Source organism: Diceros bicornis, chromosome 17 (genome assembly GCF_020826845.1).
Source record: "Diceros bicornis minor isolate mBicDic1 chromosome 17, mDicBic1.mat.cur, whole genome shotgun sequence".
NCBI lineage: Eukaryota > Metazoa > Chordata > Mammalia > Perissodactyla > Rhinocerotidae > Diceros > Diceros bicornis.
Genome location: NC_080756.1, coordinates 33066792 through 33079379, shown reverse-complemented (window position 1 = coordinate 33079379; position 12588 = coordinate 33066792). Strand labels below are relative to the sequence as shown.

At 37.9% G+C, this 12588-nt stretch overlaps 1 protein-coding gene across 1 annotated transcript; it reads left to right on the top strand.

Annotated features, from left to right (window-relative positions):
- The first annotated feature begins 6460 nt into the window (after window positions 1-6460).
- On the top strand, window positions 6461-7565 carry LOC131416216 (antizyme inhibitor 1-like). Its single transcript, XM_058558572.1, has one exon. It carries the CDS (start codon window positions 6461-6463, stop codon window positions 7520-7522), a length of 1062 nt encoding a protein of 353 aa, XP_058414555.1. The 3' UTR covers window positions 7523-7565.
- Window positions 7566-12588: the final 5023 nt, after the last annotated feature.

Genomic DNA, 12588 nt, shown 5'->3' with positions numbered 1-12588 from the left:
AAAGGGAGGATGGACTCCTCATGCAAAATTTGATTCAGATGGCAAGACTAATGATGCCACACATATGTATATTCTATAGGAAAGACACCAAAATAATAAATTTTATGTATATATATTGTGGTTGGTGGGAGGGTTATTTTTTTTTTTGCTTTCTCTTTTTTCAAATATCCCATTATATTTTTATATTACGTAAACAAACAACTAATCTGATTTTATTACATCCCTTCCTAAAACGTTGCCTCTCGCCAGTGTCCCCCGTCAGTGACATCAGTGGCTGTGCTGCTTCTCAGTCCTCTAGTTGCTCTGTCCTAGGTCTTTAATTTTCTATTTGTTTTACTCCTTCTTTCCTCATGTTCAAACTGGCCTCAAGTGCAACCAAATCCTCTTCCATGACGGATTCTATCCATTTCAGCACTCTTTGCCCAACTCCAGGCTTTCAGCCACTCTCACCAGAATGTATTTAACACACCCCATATGGTCTAAATATTTTCCACAAGGGTCTTCTTTCTCACATGGTGCTTCAAAATTCCCTTCTTAAAACATACCTTTGCTTTTTGTTTTCTACTAATTCAAATTTGGACTCCAGTGTGTGTCTTATTACCCCCTTCATATAATCTTTCGTCAACTTCTTACTTTATTTTAAAAATTTCCCTATTTCAAATTCTCTACTTGGGCCAAGCAAGCTTTGCTGGGTTCACCTCCATGCTCTGTACCCATCCATCTGTCTGACTCCTCCCTCTTGTTCAAACCTACCAATTTGATGATGCCTTTCTCCAGTACTGCTTGGTACTTATTTCTATGGAACTTCTAAATATATTGTTAAGGATCAGTGGGAGAAGGTATTTGAAGATATGCAACTATTATGTAAGATATTGTTGTAGGATAGCATAATCATTAATTAATTATGGTTACTGGAAAGGTCTCATAACAGTTAAACCTAATATTTTTCCAATTTTTAATAACTGTAAAGGAGAGTTCTAGAAATAACAGATTAGTGAACACAACATCAGTCACAGGCAAAACACTAGAAGAGATTATGACACCCATGGTTTCTCACTAAGAATATGAAATATGATCAGTAGAAGCAATAAGAAAATCATTTCAAACTAGCCATATTTTTTTTCAGGTTTACTGAGGTTTAACTGACAGAACTAACCATATTTTTGATAGACTTCATTAGCCTCACTCAAGGGAATGCTGTCAGCAAGGTACCTTACAGAGAATCTCATGATATCACTGTAGATGAGACTGAAAACTGTGAGCTGGATGATAATAAAGTGGGTAAATTCATAGCTAGTGGAATAACTGCATCCAAGAATCTTGATTAAGACAGAGGTCCACTTGAAGAGAAGGTCTTACAACTACGCCCCAGGCGTAACATCAGTCTGCCCCCGCTTAGCACTTTCATCAATGATTTAAGTAAACATTCAGAAGGGATTGTTACCAAATTTGTCAATTAAAATAGCTGGACAAGTTTATTAAGACAATGAGTAGCAGAGAAAAATCAAGAAGTCCCAGGAAATCTAAAATTTCAGGCTGATATCAAGAAGGTGAAACTAAATACAGACAAATATGAATCCTTTCACTCAGGTTTATTTCACCATGGGTGGACATAACAAAAGTTCACACTAAAAAAAACAATAAAAATAGGGATTTATGTTGACTACATCTCAAATATGAGCCATCAAATCATGTAAATGCAAAAAATATATATTATTTCAGGGTAGATGACAGATATGCGGCGTCAGTCCAGTGCCAGGAAGGTAAATATTCTCTCTCTACCCTGAACTTCCTGAACTATAGCTCAAAATCCATTTCAGATTCTGGGTGCCATTTTTTAATGGGGGAAATAGGTCATCTGAAACTAGTCAAGACAATGTTATCAGAAAGATAACTGAATGAAAACCCTGGGAAATGGTGGACATGTTGAAAAAAACGGGATGTTTGGCTTAGAAAAGACGTGATTAGAGAAGGAACATGGTAGCCATGGTCATACACTTAACAAGCTCTCAGATTGAAGAACAGGGCCCACCGGGTGCAAATTACAACTCAGTGTAGGAAAGACCTTTCTAACTATTTGTCCCCAAATTAAAATGTGTTTTCTTGTCTAAGAGCAAGATCCCTCCTCCTGGAAGTTTTCAGGCAGATGCTGGATAATTCCCTCTGGGATGTGTTATACATGGAGATTCCTGCATTTTGGAGGATGTTGGATTGAGAAAAGGGAGATAACATCTAATGTGTGCTGCTGCTCATATAATCCTCTTTCCTCCCTGTAACCAGATATGCACATCTACAATAAGTGTGGGCTGTGCATGTGGACAGACGGTGTCCCTGAAAAATGACAGGTGGTTGACAGAGGGTTTCACAAGTTGTGACAGATTGACAAAGGTTTATAGACAATGATTTCATATAGTGTGGGTGTCTGAAACGCTGAGATGATAAACAAAGTGGTATCACTACTGACAAAATTTGTTTGCCGTTGAAGAAGTCAAGTGCGTTTTTTTGTTAACAGAGTCTCTGTGCTTTGCATGGGTATAAGAGCATGTTCTTGCTATTATTGAATTGTTATTATCAGTAACAATAATTATGTTAACTTGTCATAGAATTCAAAACATGATGATCAGGAAAGTCACAGAGGGGTGGACAATCCTGAATAATGCCTATCAGCTACTCTGCCTCTTGGATGGTAAAATTAATTACCCAAACAGTTGAAGGAAGAAACTTTCAAAGCTTCAGTTTATTTCTCAGATGCCATAGCATTTGAGAATTACATTTAATGTAAGAAAGACTGGCAAAGGATGTAACCTTTGGATATGGGACAAGATCGCGGTCTCACTAATCTTTTGTTTTTCTTTAAAATAGCTCAAAACCTCAGGTATGTGAAATGCAATAACTTCACCTCATTTTACCCTTGAGGTTCACTCAGATTAGATCTATCGTATTACTTATTCTAAAATATGACATCTGTCATTTCTTAAACATAAGTGAAGACAAATATATATATATGTTAACTTTTTTAAACCTCAATCTTCTATAAAAACTGTCAATAGTAAGGATGAAGGCAAAGATCAGCAGAAAGACACTAAAATCAATTTTGAGGTCACTAAACATTTAAAAATAGTAATTTTTCACAAATTTGGAGTTGACCAATTTAGAATTGGTAATCATTCCAAGGCTGAGTGTTTAATTAGAACGTCAGAGTGTGGTTAAATATAAACTCTATTTTAAAATATTAACATATTTGCATTGGGATAATATTATTGATTACAGTGGAGATTTAAATTATTCATTATAATATTGGTTAGTAGTTTATTGATATTGAAGGCAATAGTAATAGACACTCATGATATTTTAGATCTAGAAGAGAAAGATCATTTAGAATATTTTTTAGCATTTAGATTTGGAAACTGAGACCCCAGTAGATCTAGCCCCTGCCAAGGCCCATGCAGCTGGTTACTGTGGAGTCAGGTCCAGAAGCCAGGACCCCTGGTTCACAGTCAAATGTTCTTTATATTACCTGGAGGATAAATGCAACGCAAAGTAAATTAAGCCAAGAGATACAATAATTGAGGGTCTGGTTTATACAGTGAACTACACTAAGCTCTGTGGGAGAAGTGTGTACACCAAAAAGCTTAGCACTTTTCTTAAAGAAGTAGTCCTAGTTCAGGAGAAAAGCCAGAAAACTTAAAAATCAACACAAAGTTTAAATCATGGTTCAAGATACTAGACAGGAAATAAAAGTACATGATTATGTTGCTTGTCAATGTATGTACCATAAGTGTTACAGGAACACTGAGGAAAGATGGGGAGGTGGAAGTATGCTCTTGGGAGAAAGTGGAAGTTGAATTGGATCTTGGAGAATGGTGGGATTTAAAGAGAAAACAGGGAAGATGACATGCAGGAAGATAGAATTGTATGAGTAAATATAAATCAAATACATATCTGCCAAGTACTCCCTCAAAATAGTGAATGTGCTGTCATGTGTACTAGGTAAGAGATACTGTCTCTAAGAGTGATTTTCATTTAGAGAGAGCAATTACATGTTTAATATTTATGCTGGTTGAGTTCAGGGGGAGCAAACAAACAATAAACTAAGAACTATTAATTCAATGCTTTATTTATTTTTTACCTTTATGTCTTTCTTCCCACAAAGTAATTGAGGCAGCATGTGACAATATATACAAAAATCATATAAAATAAATTACTGAGGGAAAATAATAAACCCAGGAGTAAGAGGAAGGCTAGTCAACAGAAAAGTACAGTATACAAAGCCAAATGGCTGTTCATCAAGGGTACAGATTTGACTAGCAAAATTACTTACCTATCAATTAAAAATAAATCTGGGGCCCGGCCCCGTGGCTGAGTAGTTAAAGTTCCACACACTCTGCTTTGGTGGCCCGGGTTCATGGGTTCGGATCCCAGGTGCAGATCTATTTCACTCACCAGCCATGGTGTGGCAGTGACCCACATATAAAGTAGAGGAAGATTGGCACAGATGTTGGCTCAGGGCTAATCTTCCTCAAGCAAAAAAAAGAGGAAGATTGGCAGAGGATGTTAGTTCAGGGAGAATCTTCTCCAACAAAAATTAAATTAAATTAAAAAAAACAAAGCTGTAACTCAGGAGAGGAATTTTGCCCTTGTGTTTGCATAAAGAAGTCACCTCATGATGTATGGGTGATGGCCTTGACTCCATCTCCAAACCTATAGCTATAAAGAATAATTTCACATGGCTGTTCCTATAATGTCCCTTAGTGTAGGACAAGAACATTATTTTGGGGCATAGCCTGCTGAAAGCAATTCTATGCAGGGCCTCAAATGTGTGCCCCACACGCCCTAGATCTCTGATGATCTGAACATCTTGATATAAGAGTATATTTCCAATACATACAAGAACGGATGAACTACATATTCCTCAGTTAATACTCATTCAAACATTCCACAAATTTTATTGAACACTTATTATGTGACAGTCACAAGGCAGACAGCAGTGAATACTATTCGATTGTGGGAATGCAGATAACAAATAAATAAACAAATAAGATAAATGCCATCTCATAAACGCTATGGAAAAATCTAAACCAGGGCGAGGTGATAGAGAACACGAAGGGGGTGGGCATTGCTTCATTAGAAAGAGTACTCATGAAAGGCCTTTCTAATATAATATTTGAAGAGAGACATAATTGAGATAAGGAAGCTACAGGGATATCTGGGAGAAAAGTGGGCAAAAGAAACAGTGCAAAAACCCCAAAATGAGTCTGTTTAAATAATAGCAGGAAGACCAACAGGTTGACCTCGTCATAAACATTATTTCTCAGTACTGGGCTTTGATTAGAATTTGATGAAAGAGAGTTCCAAGGTTATAGTCTGTGGTGAGAACTCACAGTGGAAGTATGCTCAGTTCCAGGTTGAAGAACATTCCACGTTCTTGATAATCAGCCATGTGGAGGGCAGAGGGAGAGTCCTCTTAAAAATGAGAGAGTGAGTGCTAGGTGCCTAGAGAACACAGATGGACAGAGCCGGTATCTTCTTGAGAAAGAAGTTCTGTGTCTGCTTCAATACATGGGCAAGTGGGTGGGGAACTCCTGACAATCTATACCATACAGCACGGCCAACATTATTTTAGTCAAAATATTAAAAACAAAAAATTCTCATGCTTTAAAATCACATACAGCCGTAGAAAAATCTAAAATGTCGAAAGACTGTCCCAGTTTAGTTTCCTGGCGAATCTTCCAGGATTAATTGACCACAAATTGCAGCCCTCGGGAACTGATCTGCAGGATAGAACAATTTACTGGATGTAAGCTGATTGAATGCTGTGGGGCATCTGTTAAAAATGTTGAGTTTAATTTTAAAGATATTCTCTGGCAAGAAAAAAAAAAAAAAGAACACTCTCTGGCTCTTCGCTAGGTTGCAGTGTTTTCCTTTTTCGCCTTCTTTTCCTTTTCTCATCCATTCTGGCTCTCCTGCTCTGCGGTGGGACGGGGCCGAATCCTCTGCCCACCGAGCCCTCGCCTTTCTTCTCGTCCCCGCGCTGTTCTCTTTCTGCCCTTTGACCACCGCCACTGTTGCACAGCTGGTGTCGGTGCCGCGCTGTTCCCCCCATGTCGTTCCTGCAGCCTATGGCCCAGGCCACCTTGGGTATTTCTGCTCAAGGTAACCACATCCCTCTTTAAAAATTCCGCCCAAAAAGAGAAGATGCTTTACCCGACTCTCTCGGCCGTTATCTCATGGCGAACTTTGTGACCAAGTATACAACTACCCAGAGGGCCTAGAAGTGCTGTATAGAGAGCAGTTCGAATTCAATGCTGAGCCATCTTGGGAACCTAGCTGATGATAGGGGGGTTCCATCTCCTAACTTGTCCATTTTGTTCCATATTCTAAGGACCCAGACAAAAAGCCTGGTGGCGCTTCTCTTGTTTTTCCTGGTTTATGATTTTCGGCTTTGTGGAATAAGGCTGAGATGAAAGGATTTATTCACGATACAAACTACTCCGTTGGCCTCTTGGATGAAGGAACAAACCTTGGAAATGTTATTGATAACTATGTTTATGAACATACCCTGACAGGAAAAAATGCATTTTTTGTAGGAGATCTTGGAAAGATTGTGAAGAAACACAGTCAGTGGCAGAATATAGTGGCTCAGATAAAGCCATTCTACACAGTGAAGTGCAACTTCGCTCCGGCTGTACTTGACATTTTGGCAGCTCTTGGAACTGGATTTGCTTGTTCCAGTAAAACTGAAATGGCTTTAGTGCAAGAATTGGGTGTATCTCCAGAAAACATCATTTACATAAGTCCTTGCAAACAAGTGTCTCAGATAAAGTATGCAGCAACAGTTGGAGTGAATATCATAACATGTGACAATGAAGTCAAATTGAAGAAAATCGCAGGTAATCACCCAAATGCCAAGGTCTTACTACATATTGCAACAGAAGATAATATTGGAGGTGAAGAGGATAACACGAAGTTTGGCACTACCCTGAAGAACTGTAGGCATCTCTTGGAATGTGCTAAGGAACTTGATGTCCAAATTACTGGAGTTAAATTTCATGTTTCAAGTGCTTGCAAAGAATCTCAAGTATATGTACATGCTCTATCTGATGCTCAATGTGTGTTTGACATGGCTGGAGAGTTTGGCTTCACAATGAACATATTAGACACTGGTGGAGGCTTCACAGGAACTGAATTTCAATTGGAAGAGGTTAATCATGTTATCAGCCCTTTGTTGGATGTCTACTTTCCTAAAGGATCTGGCATTAAGATAATTTCAGAACCTGGAAGCTACTATGTGTCTTCTGCATTTACACTTGCAGTTATTATCATTGCAAAGAAAGTTGTTGAAAATGATAAATTTTCCTCTGGAGTAGAAAAAACTGGAAATGATGAGCCAGCCTTCATGTATTACATGAATGATGGCGTTTATGGTTCTTTTGCAAGTAATCTGTCTGAAGACTTAGATACCATTCCAGAGATTCACAAGAAATACAAGGAAGATGAGCATCTGTTTACAAGCAGCCTTTAGGGTCCATCCTGTGATGAGCTTGATCGAATTGTACAAAACTGTCTTCTTCCCGAGCTGAATGTGGGAGATTGGCTTATCTTTAATAACATGGGAGCAGATTCTTTCCATGAACTATCTGCTTTTAATGATTTTTAGGGGCCAGCTATTTATTACATGATGTTATTCAGTGATTGGTATGAGATGCAAGATGCGGGGATTACCTCAGACACAACGATGAAGAACTTCTTTGTGCCTTCTTGCATTCAGCTGAGCCAAGAAGACAGCTTTTCCACCGGAGCTTAAACAGGCATTAACGCTTCTTTAGATCTGAAGTTGCAGGTTAAGCTTGTCTGGTCTACATTCCAGTGTGGAAAAAATTCGAACAATCTTATTCTGTTAATTCTCTTGGAAAAAAAACTATTAGTAATAGCTATTTGGGACCAGACAAAATCAGCTTTTATCTATAATTCACTGGGGGTAATTGAGAGATTTAGATAATATATCCAGATTTAAACTTAACCAGTTTGTCCTACCCCCTTAAGCGTTTAAAACAAATTATGTAACAAAATGGATGACTTAGTGAAGATGGAAGCCCATTAATTGGTTTCCCATTAAACCGTTTACAAAAAAGTACAGTTTTTATACTAAGGATTCGTGTTAAATAGTCTTGTAAAGTTAAAGTCTTTCACCCAGATATATCAGATGTCAGTGGAAGACCAGTGTGACTTCATTAGATACATTTAGTGTATTTAGAATGTGTAAATTTGTGCTTTGAACTGTAGTTTAATAAATTTAAAATTGCATCACAGTATTTGTTGTATTTGACCTAACATAACCCTTGTATGATTGCAATAAAATTTTGTGTAGATTTTACTGTTTTTTCAGGCTAAAACTTTGGGAAAGGGGCTAGCTAGCAAAAGTAGTTTTGAACTAGATGTGTATACGGACTGTTTGAAGGTTATTTTCCTTTATAGCTCATGAACATTTAGTTTGGTTCAGTACATTTTTCAGTTATTTAATTAGTAATTTAAGTAAAATGTTTGGTAAATCATTGTGAAGTGAAGATTCATTATGGAGAGTTGATGTGCAGTAGGCATGATGTTTAACAAGTTTAACACCAAAAATGTTAATCCTGCATAAACCAATTGTAATAATTAATAGGTGTTTCTGTATAGATAGAATGCATAGAGTACATTAGTAAATTTTTGAATCACAAATCTTTTGGCTGAAATGGGAGATTCTATTAAATGCTTTGAAGAAAATTGAGGGGAGGGAAATAAAGTTGCAGAAAACTCTGCAGCACACTGAAACTTAAAGAAGGGCTACATCTATATCCAGAAACCTGATGCTCTTTTGCACAGAATATTATTTAAATTCAGAGTTGTGGGGAGTTGGGGTGAAGCACACCTATTTTCAGTTTCTCAATTGCAGTGATTTCAAACTTTCCAGGTTTGTTTTGTTTTAGCTACTAGTTTCTTGTTATTTCCCATTTGTTCAGCTTAGTAAATTACTTTTAATACTAAAATTTTATGGTGACTGGGGGAAGGGAGTTAGCATCACTCACCTTACAGTTGTTGCCAGGAGTTTGTGTTGTTCACTGCTAGTATATTGGTAATCCTAGATCTCAGAATCACAATTAATAACAGGGGTCATTTTTTCCTAACTTATTCTATGTTCAAATGTGGAACTTCTGTCTCCTAAGAGGAAATGTGACTTCACTTTGGTGCCAATGGACAGAAAATTCTACCTGTGCTACACAGGAGAAGTTTGGAATGCACTTAATAGCTGGTTTTACACCTTGATTTCAAGGTGAAAAGAAATTGACCATGAATCTCTACTAAATTTCAATTGCTTAAACCAGTAGCTGCTTAATATTTTTTGATTTGATTAATGCCCATTTGAATTTCGTGGGTTCTATTAAAAAAAAATTTAGGACCCCTAAATCCATTGTCATCTAATTACACTTGGACTTTTCCAAGGTATAATGTGGGGTTTTATGCAAAATTCCAAGCTACCATGCAACTTTTTTTAACCGTGATAAGAAGGAGGAATTGTTGCCAACCTTCTTTACATGTTGTGCTTAGTGGTCCAGAAATGCCAAACCTTTTAAAAGATGGTATGACTCTGAGTCCTTGGCTTGACTATACAACTTTGAGCTTCATGACATGTCAATTCTGCTGTATTCATAGGAGAGCTATTCCGTGTATAACAGCTCAGAGTTGTAGATACCACATGTGAATGATATGGTAACTTTAAAAAAAGTCTATAGTCTATTTGAAGACTGTTTGCCATAAATCTGAAATTTGAACTTAGGTATTTCGATTTGGTATGCTAAAAAAGTACTGAATTAATGTAATGATCCTTTTTAACAATATTGTAATCTCAGTTCAGAATTTAACTGAAAATATAAAACCCAAATGATTTCTATATAGTAAATTGAACTGTAGAGGTTAAAAAAAAAAAAAAAAGAAGACCCGCTGTCTGTTTTGGACATTTCTAGATATTAACAAAAGCATGTAATTATTTTAGAGAAGACAATTTATATTTTTAATTTCAATAGCAGCGGGCATGCACACAGGACATTGAAAAACAGTGTCAAATCATTTAGACAAAAATGAAAGAAACTACATCTGTGTTATATGCCGTTAGAAATATTCTCTCTAAAGAGGCCATCATCACAGCTGTCCTGGATCTTCTAAGAGGTATTAAGATGTAGATTCTGTAAAATTATCAGTAATTGGATCCATTTGGGTTGTGACCTAAACAATTCCTAAGTAAAGCCTGAAGAAAGATAATAAAGTTGCAAACAATATTGTTCATGAAATATTTTTCCCCAAGGAGATAGAGAATATACTAATATAATGGATCATCCTAGCTACCCTACAGTAGCAAATATCTGTGTGAGAAACCTAGGTTTCTCTTTTTTAACAAAAGAAAATAGTCATGGAGATGAGATGTCAGTTACGAGTTTACAAATTAAAGCCATTCTATGAAAATTTGTGCAATCTTAATTTATAAATTTTGAAAGTGAATTAAAAAATATTGCGTGAAATTAAATGGAAACAATTACTTGCTCAATCAATAAAGAAGCAAAGTTTGAATAGCCATCTGTTAACATGGACCATATTTAATGGAATCCTTCAGTAAGATGATAGCATCTTCTTTTTTCTCCTGGGGTCTATAAATTATGAGAGGGCGAGAAAGAACACCTTTTAAAAACTCTTCATCTAAATGCTTTGATTAGATCCTAATATTTAATTTATTTTAGAAAAGATTCAGTGATTTACGATAGATTTTTATTGAAAGTTGATTAAACCAGGCTTTCTCAAGATGCCAATAGATTCATGTCTCTGAATCCTCACTAGAAAGATCTGTTAAGGTTTAAGGGGAGCTGCAGACAATTTTTTGGTTTTTCTACCTGCATTCTTGCTATGCTGCTTGGGAGTTTGGGTCAGTACTTTCTAAGTTGTTCACAAAACCTCTACTTGACTTTCAGCAGAGCATCGTCCAGGGCAATACCGGTGCCTTGGGGCTGGAGTCACAGTGATCTGGAGGATGACTTGGGTCTCTAAGGTACTGATCACACCACTGCAGGCTGTGCCCCAGGGCGGCTGAGCCACCTGCCTGGGACAGGCCTGGCCATTTATCAAAGGGCAGGTGATTTGATACACAATTTACGTTGAAGGATGTGAAAGATCAGCAAAAATGTTCAGCTAGCCTAACACTGTATTTTTATTGGAAGGAGCTGGTTCTGTCTCCCACTGGCTCAGAGGCCCCTGGGAGTTACCCAAGGCCTCAAAGTTACTGCTGTCTTGGTGAAGACTCATTGGTGCCACAGGGAGCCATTGTCTGGGTCTTACTGTCTTTACAGGCATCAAACTGCTCTGCTACTAACTGACCTGAACAAACGCTGCCTGAGCCCCTGCTCGGTGCTGGGCAGGGTCCTTGGCACGAAGCGGGATGAGGAATAGAGCCCTCGGAACCACAGAGAGCACGTAACCTGTGCCTACCATTCAGAGTCAGCAAGCATTCACTGAGCAGTGGCTGTGTGTGGAGCACGCTCCCGCATTTTTATGTTAAGTTATTCATTAATCCCCACAAGGATCCCGTGAGGTGGATGTTATTGTCCTATTATTACTATTATATCCATTTTCCTCATGAGACAATTTAGATTCAGAGAAGTCAAGTGATTCATCTGTGATCACATAACCAGCCAGCCTTCAAACTCCAGGTTCAGTGCCTTCCGCCACCCCGTATCTGCTTATTCTGCCCACCTATTCAGGAATCCCCTCTCGCTCTATGACCTTTCTGCCCCAAGTGTGGCCCATGGACCCCATCTTAGCATCACCTGGGAGCTTAGAATTGCAGAATTTCTTGGGATCCACCCAGACCTACTGAATCAGACCCTGCATTTTAACAAGCCCCTTGGACAGTCTGTCTGCATACTGAGAACTGCTCCGTGAATCATCAAAGGCAGCTGAGAGCAGCGCCTGCTGCAGAGCCCCTCTGGCTCCATCTCTGCAGGATGAAGTTCTGTAGAGGGAAAACTAATGTGACTCCATAAATTTTGGTTTGTAAGTGCCAGAGCAGCTTATTACAAGGTGATTTCACCTAGAAGGCAATTTCCTATCACAGACGTTGAAAGAAATTATATTTCCCACGCAGACCTTAGGTTCAATGATTCAGTTTAGCAAACATTTATCGTTGTCTGATATTTGCCAGGCCCTGAGTGAGGTGCGGTCTTAGTGATTTCCCGTGAGAGGTGGCAATCCAAGCTACTCCCTGCTTATTGTGATTCAGCCAATTCCTGGTTTGTAAAGTTGCATGTTTATAATAAAATTGCATCTGCAGCTCTCTTATTGCTGCTTTCTGTTGATTCATTCATTTAGTCAACAAATATTTAAAGAGTGTGTGCAAGACACTGCAGAAGTCCATTATGCTTACACATACTCAGCTTTTAGACTAAAGTATCCCCTGAAGTAATTCTTCAGTAGGCACATATTTTTTAAACAAAGTTTTATTGTTGTTTTTAAAGCACTGGTAAATTTATCATGGATTTTATGGCTCATAAAATTCTTCCAGTTTAA

What these genes read in the sequence shown, in the direction of transcription:
- LOC131416216 (XM_058558572.1), top strand. Translation starts at nt 6,461, where the DNA reads ATGAAAGGATTTATTCACGATACAAACTACTCCGTTGGCCTCTTGGAT.